The following is a 12859-nucleotide window of genomic DNA, read 5'->3' on the forward strand; positions in this document are numbered from 1 at the left end:
AAGATAATGTTACCTCCTTCTGACATCTCCCAATCCTCTGCTTCCTCAGATCACTAGGGTCACAAAGCTAGCCAGTAACAGAGACAACTCATAAATGCAGGTCTACACTAGAAATCAAGAGCTCTGATATTCTAAGATTTGAAAAAGTATTGGAATTTCCTCAGGATATCAAAGAAATCTGGCTTCTTCTAAATCACACTGATATGACCCGCCATCCAACTCAACACTTGTCCACATTTTCACCTGGAGTAGCAGACTGGATTTCAAACTTAGTTTTAATTTTGCAAAATTTTCTTTATGCTAAAGGTAACAAGTAAGCTGAAAAAAATTTTAGGGAAATAAAAAGGACATCTTGATTGATTGCATAGGGCTCACCCAAAAGCCCCATTTACCCACTCCCTCTATAGTCCCAAAGGTTCAGTATCCCTACAGTTCCACAGAAAAAAATATTCTAAATACTGAGCAAGAAAATAGTATTTACTGGCTTAGGACTATTTGGAGATTAATGGGAAACTACAACATAAGACTCTCCACTGGAATGTGGGTACAGTGTTCTGGGGGATTTCTGTTTAGATTTTTTCACAACAGAGAGCTTTATTTATTTTGAAAGATTTAATGAAGCATTACTTATGAAATAATGTATAAAAAAGTGAACATAAAGAGGCATATAACACTCAATTCCAATACTGCAATGAATATAGAATATCTTTCATAAAGTATTAGGGTAACAGGTGCTCTCTCTTTTCCTCACCCTACTGTCCTGTATCTTGCAAATTCTCTACAATAAGCATGAAATAATTTTGAAATGCTGTCATTACTAAAATTTTTTAAAATAAAATACAAAAGTGCAAAAAGAAGTTAAATTAACCAAAATCCCAAAATAATTCTCAAGTTTCAACAATGTCCAACATGTTCACAATCCAATATTTTTCCATTCACTTGCTAAAGAACCATCTGTTAGATAAATGTGTTACTGCTTCCTTCACATCCTTGTTTCTGAGACTGATTAAAGGATTCATCATGGGAGTCATCACCCCATAGAACATGGATATAAGTTTGTCAATAGCATCCAAGACATCTGAATTAAGTGGCTCTTTAGACTTGGGCTTCATGTACATGAAGAGAATAGTTCCAGAGAATATTATCAGATGAGCTGAGCAGGTAGAGAAGGCTTTGCTTCTCCCCTCAGAAGTGTGGATTTTCAGGATGCTGGAAATGATTAATGAGTAAGAGATGACAATCAAGAGCAGGGGCACCAATGTGAACAATATCGCAGCCACAAACATGATGAACTCATCGCCTAAGATGTCAGCACAGGCCAATTTCATGACAGTCAGAATTTCACAGGAGAAATGATGGATGACATTATTCCTGCAGAAGGGCAACTGTACCACAAACACAGTTTGTACTGCAGAGTTGACAACTCCTATGATCCAGGGGTTGCAGATAGCCACATACCGGTCAAAGGCCATCATGCCCAGGAGCACACACTCTGTTGTCCCCATGGCCAAGCCAAGGAACATCTGCAATGCACGGCCAGAGAAGGAGATCTTCTTTCTTTTCAAGAGGAAGCTCACCAGTGTGGAGGGAATGGAGGTGGTGGTGTAGCAGATGTCCAAGGAGGAGAGGTTCCCAGGAAGAAGTACATAGAGGTATGAAGGTGGGAGTCTCAGATGCTGATTAAAATAAGGGTGCCATTACCCAGAAGGATGACCACATACATTATTAAGATTGGCACAAAAAAAGAGTAGTTCAAGCCTTGGGTAACCAGAAAGCCCCTTCAGAAAAAATTCCACCAGAATGGTTTGGTTTTCCCATTCCGTTTTACTTCTCTGTTTTAACTGTAAGAATTCAAATAATTTTTTTAAAAAGCAATAGTTTCTTTACTATGGTAAGTCCAACTTCACCAATGCACAAATATAGAAATTTTGCATGAACCCAATGAGAAGACAGCAGAAAGAAAATAGGAAAGGGGAAAAAGAGAGAAAAGTAAGGCAGTGAAGAAGTAAACAATACGGGAAGAGAAATATGAGGGAAAAGCAATTATACTGATCACTCTTTCTGAACCAGCAACTGTGTGTGAGGTTTTTTCCATGCATTACCTCATGTAAACCCCACAATTTTTATCATTTTAAAGATAAGGAACTTATCTAAGTTAAACTAAGTGAGTTTAAGCCTAAAGTCATATAAATGATGTGTAGCAAAGCCTGGGCTCAAACTCAAGCTGGCTTGTGGTCCATAATAAGCTGAGATTTAGGTAGCCTAGCTCCTGGGTCAGGAAGACTCAACAGTAACCCACTGCATACTGAAACGCTGAAAGAAGTGTGTCAATCTGATGGAAGAATGGTCAGCAAAAAACCCAACCAGTGTTTACTGATTGCCTGATTGCCAAAAAAACAGGTGTAATTTATGTGAAGCCCAGTAACCTAAGTCTTCTGACAATGAAAATACCTTTTTTGATGAGAGATAGTGACATTTTTAATTTTATTTTTTAAATTATCATACAGTAAAACATACAATAAAATTGATTTTGTCTCTTTCAGCTTGTAGTTCTATGAATTTTAAAACATATACAGATTCATGTATCTATCACAATAATCAGGACATAGAACTCTTCTATCGCCATAAAAACCCCCTTGGGCTACCACTTTATAATCACTCCTTTCATCCATTCATAAATCCTGGCAAAGATGTATATGCTTGTTATCCCTATAGTTTACCCTTTAACAGAATGGCATATAAAAGGAATCATATGAGCCATTGCCATCTGGCTCCTTTCACTTAGCATAAATCCTCTGAGATTCATCCAAGTTGTTACTGGTGAGTAATACTCCATTGTAGTGATATACTACAGTTTATCTATTTACCTGTTGAAAGACATTAGGGTTGTTTCCAGTGTGGGGCAATAATGAATAGGCTGTTATAAACATTTATGCCCAGATTTTTGTGTGAACACAACCTTTCATTTTTCTAGGGTAAAGATCCAGGAGTGGCATACTAGATGATATGAGGTAAGAACATTTAAGTTTATAAGACACTGTCAAAAGGTTTTCCAGAGTGGCTGCATTTTTGCATTCCAATGTATGAGAGTTCTAGTTGCTTCCCATCCTGATCAAGTTGATATTGTCAGTAATTATATATTTTTCCCATTCTAATAGGTATGTGGTGATATCCCATCATGATTTTAAATTACATTTCCTTAATGACTATTGTTTGGGGTTTTTTTTGCCATCCTTATACTCTCTTCAGTAAAGTATCGTTCATGTCTTCTGCTCATTTTTAATTGGGTTGTTTGTTTTCTAATTGTTGAGTCTTGGGAATTCTTCATCTAGTCCGGCTATGAAACATTATCAGATATATGACTTGCACATACTGTCTACAAGTCTGTGACTTGTCTACTCATTCTCTTAATGTAAACACTTTTAACTGCCATTTTATCTGGTTGCTGCTTAAGTCCAATGGAAGGGGACACAAAGAAAGACTGTGACCAAAAAGATATCCTCCAACAGTTCTGTTCTTTAACACCTCTCACTTGGAGTGATTCCTCAGGGAGATATCCACATCACCCAGGGAGCACAAATAGGTTCTGCATCCAAAGACCTTGCCTCATAAAGTCTCAGGCCATTCCCTTTAATTTTTCCTCAGAAATAGCACCTCCCTCTCCCAACACACACACACACACACACACACACACACACACAAATTTCCAGTAATATTCTTGTTCATGGACACAGAATCCATTGAAACTGCTCTAATTCATTTACAAAATAAACAGGTACTTAATGTATGGACCATTTCTTCTTATTCAAGAAACCTGGTGCAAAATTTAGGTCTGAAGTGAATCCTTTGGACCTATTCAACCAGCTTCTAATCACCTATACCTGCCTTTGGCCACTATTAGGGTACTTCTCCTTTCATCTTATTTTTCCCTTATTTCAATTAACCCAACCATTTATGCTTTTGGATTCTTTTATACCCCAAAGATGCATGCTCTTTTTACTCTGAGTCCCAGATTCACCTTCTTAATGCTAGGTGATAAATAAAGGCCCCCAAGTCCTAATTACCTGGTAAACGATGATTGAGAAGCAGTTACGCTGTAAGCTCACTTTGTCTACTGGAAAGAATATCCATTTTTTGGTATGAAGTTGAGATTTTAACTGACATGCAGCTGTGCTTTAGTATTTCTATAAAAAGGTTCTACAAACAATAGAAAACTTCTAGCATGAAGTCGCAAGATGTTGAAAATATTACATCACAATGTATACAACTGCACCCTCCACAGGCCCAGCCACAGAGAGGAGGAGGCGGCTATCAAGTTTGGAGGGAAACGGGCTTTGAGGTGGCGTGGTCTTCACCATGGACAGGCAGAAGCTCAAAGCGCTACCCAGCGAGAGGGCCTGTGGCAAGTCTGTGCTGCAGAAACAGCCACACTGGCCTCCGCTTCCTGTTTTCCCAGCTTCCACTGTTCCCAAACTTATCCCACCTGGGGGCCCACACCCACTAAAAGCTGTAGCTTCCGTCCACGCTGCTCCACTCCGGCCTCACTGAAACCCTTCTCTGAGTGGACTGGCTCGATGACAGGCCTCTGTCTTTGTGAAGAACATATGAACACACACTAAACATGATTTCTGTATGGATTAAGCCTGTCTTTGGTCAGCAGTGACCACAGGGCTAGGGTCCTTCATCCATATCCTCTCTGCTAACAGGTCCAGGTACTAGCTATGTGACCTTGGGCAATTTACTTAACTTTTGCATCTCAATATTCTCACTTATACCGTGGGGATTTTAATAGTCTCTTTGTGGTGTTCTTGGGAGAAAAAAATTTTAAATGCATATAAAGAATCTGGCATAAGGTAAATACTGTTTTGCTTTCCTTCATCTTCCATTGACTTCGTTTTTTTCAAGTTCTTCCACATTTCTTTCCCCAGTTTTCACTCCTAAAAAAGTACCTTTAAATTTTTATCAGTCAAAACTGGTCAGGTATCTGGTTTCTTCTTACCCAACCAACATACAAATTTTCATCATACCAGATATGATATTGATGCCAAACTCTACTCACTTTGTAATGAAGAGTGTTATATCACTATAGCAAAGGCCAACGCCATATAAAACAAGGAACTCACAGGTTGACTTTTTTTTAAAAGGCTATTTCAATTCATTTATCTAAAAGTTAAATGAGTGTATGTGTGTGGGTGGGGGTTGGGTCACAAATATTATGTCTAAAGTTACCACAGGAATGCATCACCACCAACAACAAAATAATTAAAAGTTCTCAAAACAATTCCCCAAATACTCATGCACACATAACTATGAAAGTCAAAATTCTTTCCTATTAGCTAAGGACTCATTGTTCCTCTTCATTTCCTTTTACACAAACCAAAAGATGTATTCAAACAAGTAATAAAGTTTTCCAAATAGCACCCCCAGTGAGAGGCTCCAGGACAGGGACCGCCTGTCTGTTCATGATTAGTGCTGGAAAAACATTTGTAGACCAAACCAAAGAAAACTGAACTGGTACCATAAGGTAAATTGTTACAGAATCGCAACTTTGGTGACACCAGCCTACTTTATGTTCTGGATAAGAGTGCAAATCTGTTGCCTGTTTTTCCAACCTCATTGGACCAATAAGAAATGACACCAGTAGACATGTAGGCACTTACACTGAATCACGGACCAGGAATCTATATTCTGGCTAAATAAATCTTTATTCCCAGTAAGATAAATTCTTGACCTATAGATCCATATTTTTTGGATATTCAAATTACTTCCAGTTTCAAGTTACTCTTTGGGTCATATTTTTCATTTTTCTCCTTTTTCTCAGTATATCAAAGAAAATATCATCTTAGAATTTTTTAAATTCCTATTCTCTATAGACTCTTCATAATAAGAAATATTCTATCAGCAGTTCAATATTCAACTCAGTTCACTGAACTGATATCCCCTTGGATTTGTGTTATTAGTACGTTTTCAGCAATTGCCTTAAATGGAAGGTCGACTTGCCTCCTAGGTTATAACACACAGCAGATTGTTGCACTGGTCTTCTATTTGCAGCCTATTGCACAAAATTTTCCATGGCGTTGATAAATTTCTGAAGGTGTAACCACTGAGGAGCCATAATGTCACAGGACTTTTCTGGAAAACACTGATAGCAAAGGTACTATTTCAAAATTGTTTTAAAATCTTCTATTCATTAGAACCAAATAAGATGGTTTACAAAGGTAGTATATTTTGGTTCTGCTAGTACAAAAGTAAGAGGAAAATGAATATTTGAGAATATGGATGATTTCATTTGCCCTTCAAGCCCAGGTGGAAACACTGCCCCACTGTGAGGACCCAGGAAATTCTCTAAAGAATCTTCTCTTGGCTCAGGAAGGCAATTTAAATATTTCTTCCTCTCAGGGACTCATGCAATATTCTAAGCTATAACTTTAAATCGCTTCAGGGAAAAGATGTTAAAAACTTTTGAAAACTTCAAGAATAATGTCCTAAAGATTTAATTATATTAGATCCATTACTGTATATCAAATAACCAATCAGAAGTCTTGAGAATGTGTTTTATCCCATTCTCAATCTATTATCATATACTGCTGGAATCCTTAATACAAACATATTCTGACGGTTTTTGTCCAGACCCTTGTTTATCCTACTATGTCTTACTGATAATATAGCAGAAAGACCTCTTTCAGCCACATTAACTCTTAGTTATTAATAATAATAATACTACACAAATTTCTAGGCATTCTTGTAAGAATTTTATATATATTATTTAATTCAAATTTGTTAATTTGTTAATCAATTAGTGAGTAAAGAGAAAAAGGGTTTTATTGTACAATATTTTCTAATAATTACTGCATTTGGCTCTGAAACTCAGAACTCTGAAACATGTGCTATGTGAATATGAGTGGCATTTTGAAATTCACAAAAAATTCAGACGTTTGAAACCATGTAATGAAAACCTATAAGCCATCAAGTTATTCAGTTTTCTTATTGTAACTCTACAACTTAATTTGTAACTCAATCCCAATCCATACTATAAGCATCTCCAAAGAATTTACCTAAATATATAGATATACCCAGATTAACTGACATACAGTCACCACCTATCTAATTTACACAATTAGGAGGTAATGGTGTGTGTGTGTGTGTCTGTGTGTATTTATATATATATGTGTGTGTGTATATATATATATATATATATATATATATATATACACATATATATATATATATTCCAGGTGCCCTCAGCCATTTTTTGCTTCTGCAGGCAGTGCTCACCTTTCCTTGAACTGCTTCACCAAAATAGTGAACATAATTTGTTCACCACAAAAATCACTAACCTATGTAAAACGAATTTTGATTAAAAGTCTGAAGATAATGGGGGAAAAAACAAAGCACTGAACAGGAAAGTAGTTAAAACTGGGTGTCAACATCACTGTTTCTGAAGTTCATTGACCTGATTACAAAGAATTGCTTTCTGAACATCTTAATAGGTCCTGTGGTTAAGCTTCCTTCCCAAGAACAGAGCTCTTTTAACCATTTCTTCCTTTCTTCTCTGCAAAACACAAGGGGTCCTCAAAATCCTATGTCCAACATTACTTAAGTGAAGCCCTCAGATAAGTCACATCAGAACAGTGTTTCAAGAAAATGGAAATATTCTTTTACTTTTTTGACAGAGAAATTTTAGTTACTATTTTTTAACCTATCTCATACCAGATATTTATTTTAAAGTGCAAATCATTCTTCCCTGCCTCAGACTTTGTGTATCACAATCCCAGGAAATGGAATACAGAAGCCTGTATTTTTAATAAGTTACCAGTGTCACTCAGCTGTTTTATGCACTAAAAGAGGAATCCCATGAGCTGATCTCACTGCTATTAACACTACTCCAGCTAGTGCTCACATAGTTGTTACACCTTCTACCCCCAATTACCTCTTATTTGATGTAACATGGAACCGCTCATTTAACTCATGTGCTATTTCCTCTTTTGGATCCTTTCAAAAATGAAAAAGAAAAATGGAAAGGACCAATTGGACAACTGAAATTGAGTTCATTCTGAGAGACCTTTCTGAGTACCACGGAATTGACAAAAATGTCTTTTTGTCATGTCTTTAGTAATGTGCCTGGTAATCCTCCTGGAGAACAGCACCTTAGTCATCTTAACCCTCCAAGAATCCCACCTCCACACACCATGGACACCATGGACTTCTTTTTTGGTAGCCTCTCCTTGCTGGATATCTGGTACACATCCTCTTTTGTCCCTTCTTCCTATTATTAAAAAAAAGGATCTCATTCATAGCTTGTATTACATAAATGTCTATCTCTTTATGTAATGGGGTCCACAGAGTGTGTGTTCCTGGCAGTGATGGCATATGGTTTCTACATGGTCATCAGCAAATTTCTAAGATAATTCATCATCATAAACTAGAAACTTTGTGTTTAGATGGAAGCTACCTCCTGGGGATTAAACTTTCTCAATGGGTTGGCACAAAATGTACTCATATTATGAGTGTTCTTTTGTGGAAGAAATATCATTAATCATTTTTTTGTGAAGTACTGACTTTAATAAAGCTGGTCTGCACAAATATTTTCTTGAATGAGAGTATAATACTGTTGGGCAATGTAATATTTTCACTTGCTCCATTACTGCCAATTTGTTTCCTATATTTTCATCATCTATGCTGTACTGAGAATCAATTCAGCTGAAGGAAGAAAAAGGCCTCCTCCACCTGCTCAGCCCACATAACAGTGGTGATTGTGTTTTATGAGACAATCCTCTTTATGTACATAAAGCTAAAGTCCAAAGACATGACTCTGAAGAAGCTGATTACCCTGTTCTGTGGGGTAGTCACCCCCATGATCAATCCTATCATCTACAGCCTGAGGAACAAGGAAGTGCTATGAGAAAAATATTGAGTTAATACTGGTTCTGGAGAAAATGATAAGAAACTGACATCTTTGAGTTCATGCAAAAAACAAGCTCACATATTTTAAGGCAAGGGTTTTAAATATAAGCAGAACAAAAGAAAGTCACACATAGAATCAAAGAATTTCAGAGTTAGAAATTTCAACATCACAAGTCTAATTATATCACATTCTGAAAACAACTGTGATCTCATAAAAATGTAGGGTTAAGTAGTCTAAGAAAAATGCAAGTAAACTTATGAGGACAAGACAAAAAATATATTTAAAACTAGGTTTTTCCAAGAAAATCCAACACATATATGTTTTCAGTACCCCTTATTTGAAATACTTTTGATATATTTATTTGCTTATTTTTTCCCCCAGAGACCTCATCTGGCCCCAACCTACATTTTGAACTACATATTTCACCTTCTTGTTTCCTGCCCACATTGCCCCTATTCCTTCGCACATACTGTGCTACATTCACTGTGCAGTTATCCAATTATTTCATGTTCTTTCTCACCTAAGGAAAATAACACACACTATTTCCTCTGCATTGGTACATTTCTCCTTCTCCAGTGAAATCTTGGCAATAACAGAAGAAATAGATCAAGTGTTACATCCTCTGTAACGCCTTCCAATACTCCTTTGAGTTAGTTACTCCCTCCTCTATGCCTCCCTGACCCTTACCTACTGCAGCAATTTTTCTTTTATGCTATAACCGCTTGTTAGCTTCTGAAATCTTCCCAATGGCACCCTATTGCTCACTGTTCCCTGTATGAAGTCCAATGCCAAGTTAATTAAAAATAGTGGGAGGTCATTAACTGTTGAATTAATTAATTAAAATGGAAAAAATAGTAAAAAAAATATAAGTCCAAGTATCTGAAATACCACACAGGAAAATAAGAGACATGGACTTTATATATTATTTCATCCCCCAAACCACAATTCCAAATACTTTTGTAAAACAGAACCTAATCTTTAAATGTAGGGGAAAACAAGGGAAGATAAAGACTTAGAATATACTGAAGAGGTCATAAAAATGTTCCCTTTGAGTAACTAGTGAGTTGTAATATATGGTAGTGTTTCTTAAGATCTCACTGACCCTCTGATTTTATATTTCCACTCAAATTCTGCACTATAAACTCAGGTTTTATTTTTAAGAACAGATTTTAAATTAACTACACACATATGCTGCTGATAAGAATGTTGTCAAAATTCCTTGGAACATAAAGATTTTTTTACTGTTGTTTTGTTTTGTTTTGCCACAAAAGAAATTCAGTTTGCAGCACAAATGGAAAGATTTCCCTGATTCAAAATCAAAATTCAGAATCAAAATTGTAATCCTCCTTCACAGAAATGGAAGCATAACTAATAGACAACATTTTTTTCACTATTTAAGAATTCCTCACAGTTTTTCTTGTCCTCCTGAAATATCTCTTGATATTTAACTTATTCCTCAAATGTATTCTAAAAGTAATACAGGAAATAGAGATATACAGTGGGCTCAAGTCTTGGCCGCCATTTATGACCTATGTGATCTTTATACGAGCCTAAATTTTCTCATCTACCTTACAAAATTATCTGGAGATAATCCTTAAGAGTAGGAAAAATGTCATATCCATAATGAATCCCCAGCCTATACCAAGCACATACACAGTGTTGAATAAATGAGAGAAGAAATCAACCCAAAATCAACACTATCATTATTAATTAATGAAAACATTTTAAAAAAATAGTGTATATATGACACCTAGCACACCACATAGCATATATTATACATTAATTAAATAATACTGCCTCTTCCATCTACTGCCTTCTTCATTTGCTCTCTGGTTTTTGAAAATAAGGAAATTAAGCAAGGATTCCTAGGTGTCTGTATCTGAATGAGACAGTGAGGGACAATCATATTTTGCACTTTCCATCATTATTAATTAATTAAAAGGAACTTTAAAATAGCATATATAAGTCTCCTTGTTATTTTTTTTACCTAGTACACTTTATGTACACAGTATGCATTATTTAAATATTCCTTCTCATCCCATCACTTATCTTCCTCATTTGTTCTCTCAGTTTTGGACAATAAGGTAGCTAATCATGAATTCCTGGGTGGTTACATTTGAAAAAGGCACGAAAAGGAGGAAGTACTAGCAGGAAGTGATCAAAGAGGATGAGGTGGCTAAAGGAGGTAAACTCTGGAGTTCAGCCTTCATTTTACCTGATCAAGGAGGGAATGGACATGGGAAGACAAGGGGTAAATAGAGACGAAAAAGTCAGATAGAAAAAAGAAAAATAATAAAATGTAATGAGGCCTTCCTATGAGCCAGCTGCTTTCAAATAATGTCACACTTAACCCTTAATAGGACAATAATACATTCAAATCTGACTATTAAGTTTTTCTTTACTGTTTAACCCTTATGGTATGCTCAACCCTGGCCTTAGGATATTTTCAAATTCCTTATTTATTGTAGCATATTCTCCATCCCAAATATCAGCATTACTTTGTTTTTGATGTAAATATATTAGGAAATAATGTAAGTATAATCAGTTAATGAATTAGGCAGGGAGCCATCTCAGATAAAGGAAGAGGTGTGAACCTTCTAGTCATAAAATATGAAGGGGGGGACGCTTCTGATTTCTGTTGTGTTCACTATGGCTGAATAAGTTTCTATGAGACTCAAGCATCTCAGTGATGACAACTATAAACTTTGTATAAAATATCAAAAAAATTACTCAGAAGAAGTAATGTTTTGGTGTGAGTTGCGCATCTGTATGACTATAGGCTGAGCTAGGCACTATACAGAGCGGGAATACACTCTGGTAGTAAACTGGTACTCTTTCTGGACGAGTCAGCAGTGTTCTGGGAAAACAGAGCCACTGTAATGCAAGGGGAAATTCCAGAAAGGGGAGATACAGAAGAGGAAGCATCAAATTCTATGTTAACATCTTGACCCAGTTCTCTGATTGACTCCTGTGCCATGTATGTACAACTCATCTAAAGGTGAAAAAAAAAAAAATTCCTGAACTAAGATATGAACTGTTAACAAAAAGACCTAGTTTGCAGTTTGAGTCAAACCAGGTTCATGACAAAACCAACACATTAAAGCTAGTCAGAGGAATTTAATGGAATTCAGAGTCTCCACAATATCACATTGTCCAGGATACAATCCAAAATTACTCAACATAAAAAGAATCAAAAATATGTGACACACTCTCAAGATAAAAATGCAATCAATGGAAACCAACCCTGAGATACCCCAAATGTTGAAATTAGCAGAAAGGATTATAAAGCAAGTAATATAACTATTTAGATAAAGTAAAGAAAAAAATATTCACAAGGAAGGAAAAGATACCAACTCTCAATGGAGAAATAAGTATCAAAAGAAACAAATGGAAGTCTAGAACAGAAAAGTATAATATCAGAAATTTAAAATTCCCTGAATGGGTTCAAAAACAGAATGGAGATGATAAACAATCCAAGACCTGGAGTAATGTCAACATCAGGGCACCATGAATCATTCCTTTTTTCTCTCCCCTTCAATTTACAACTAATTGGATATCCATAAACAAACAAAAGCACCTCCACACAGCCCACCAAGACACCCAAGAGATCCATCCATCTGTACATGTGGAAGTGGGTGGATTAAACCTCAGAGGAGGCTGTAGAGCCAGGGGAGTGGTGCCAGAAGAGGCAATAGCAGAGGCAGCAGTGACTGGAATGGCACTGAGCCAGCAGGATCTTTCTGGCAGGGGAGGTGGAAGGTGAAGACGGTGAGTGGGAGACTGCCCCCACCATGCAGGCTGCAGGTGAAGGGACCCATCGCTCCCTGAGGAGAAACCACAGTGACTGGTGGGAGGGAATGGAGAAGGAAGAAGGCAGACAAATAAAGCTGAAGGGATGTCTGTCCAGGGATTCTGGCAAGAGATCCTCCCAGGAACCTCTGGGATCTCCCCCAT

At 36.6% G+C, this 12859-nt stretch overlaps 1 protein-coding gene and 1 pseudogene across 1 annotated transcript; one reads left to right on the plus strand and one right to left on the minus strand.

Moving 5' to 3' along the window:
• Positions 1-935: 935 nt before the first annotated feature.
• LOC103008253 (olfactory receptor 13C9-like) lies at positions 936-8156 on the minus strand. The gene is made up of 4 exons (XM_057549161.1): positions 8148-8156; positions 7931-7992; positions 4484-4589; positions 936-1676 (listed from the first exon to the last, which is right to left on the minus strand). The coding sequence occupies exons 1-4, from the start codon at positions 8154-8156 to the stop codon at positions 936-938; spliced, it is 918 nt and encodes a 305-aa protein (XP_057405144.1).
• A 33-nt stretch (positions 8157-8189) lies between these two features.
• LOC114237159 (olfactory receptor 13D1-like) lies at positions 8190-8902 on the plus strand (annotated as a pseudogene).
• The last annotated feature ends 3957 nt before the right edge of the window (positions 8903-12859 follow it).

Source organism: Balaenoptera acutorostrata, chromosome 6 (genome assembly GCF_949987535.1).
Source record: "Balaenoptera acutorostrata chromosome 6, mBalAcu1.1, whole genome shotgun sequence".
NCBI lineage: Eukaryota > Metazoa > Chordata > Mammalia > Artiodactyla > Balaenopteridae > Balaenoptera > Balaenoptera acutorostrata.

Coding starts and splice junctions, on each gene's coding strand:
- LOC103008253 (XM_057549161.1), bottom strand. Junction 4,590..7,930: donor CATGTTACATCAAATAAGAG/GTAATTGGGGGT, acceptor TTCTTCACAAAG/ACAGAGGCCTGTCATCGAGC. Junction 1,677..4,483: donor TAGTGGGTGTGGGCCCCCAG/GTGGGATAAGTT, acceptor TATTTTAATCAG/CATCTGAGACTCCCACCTTC.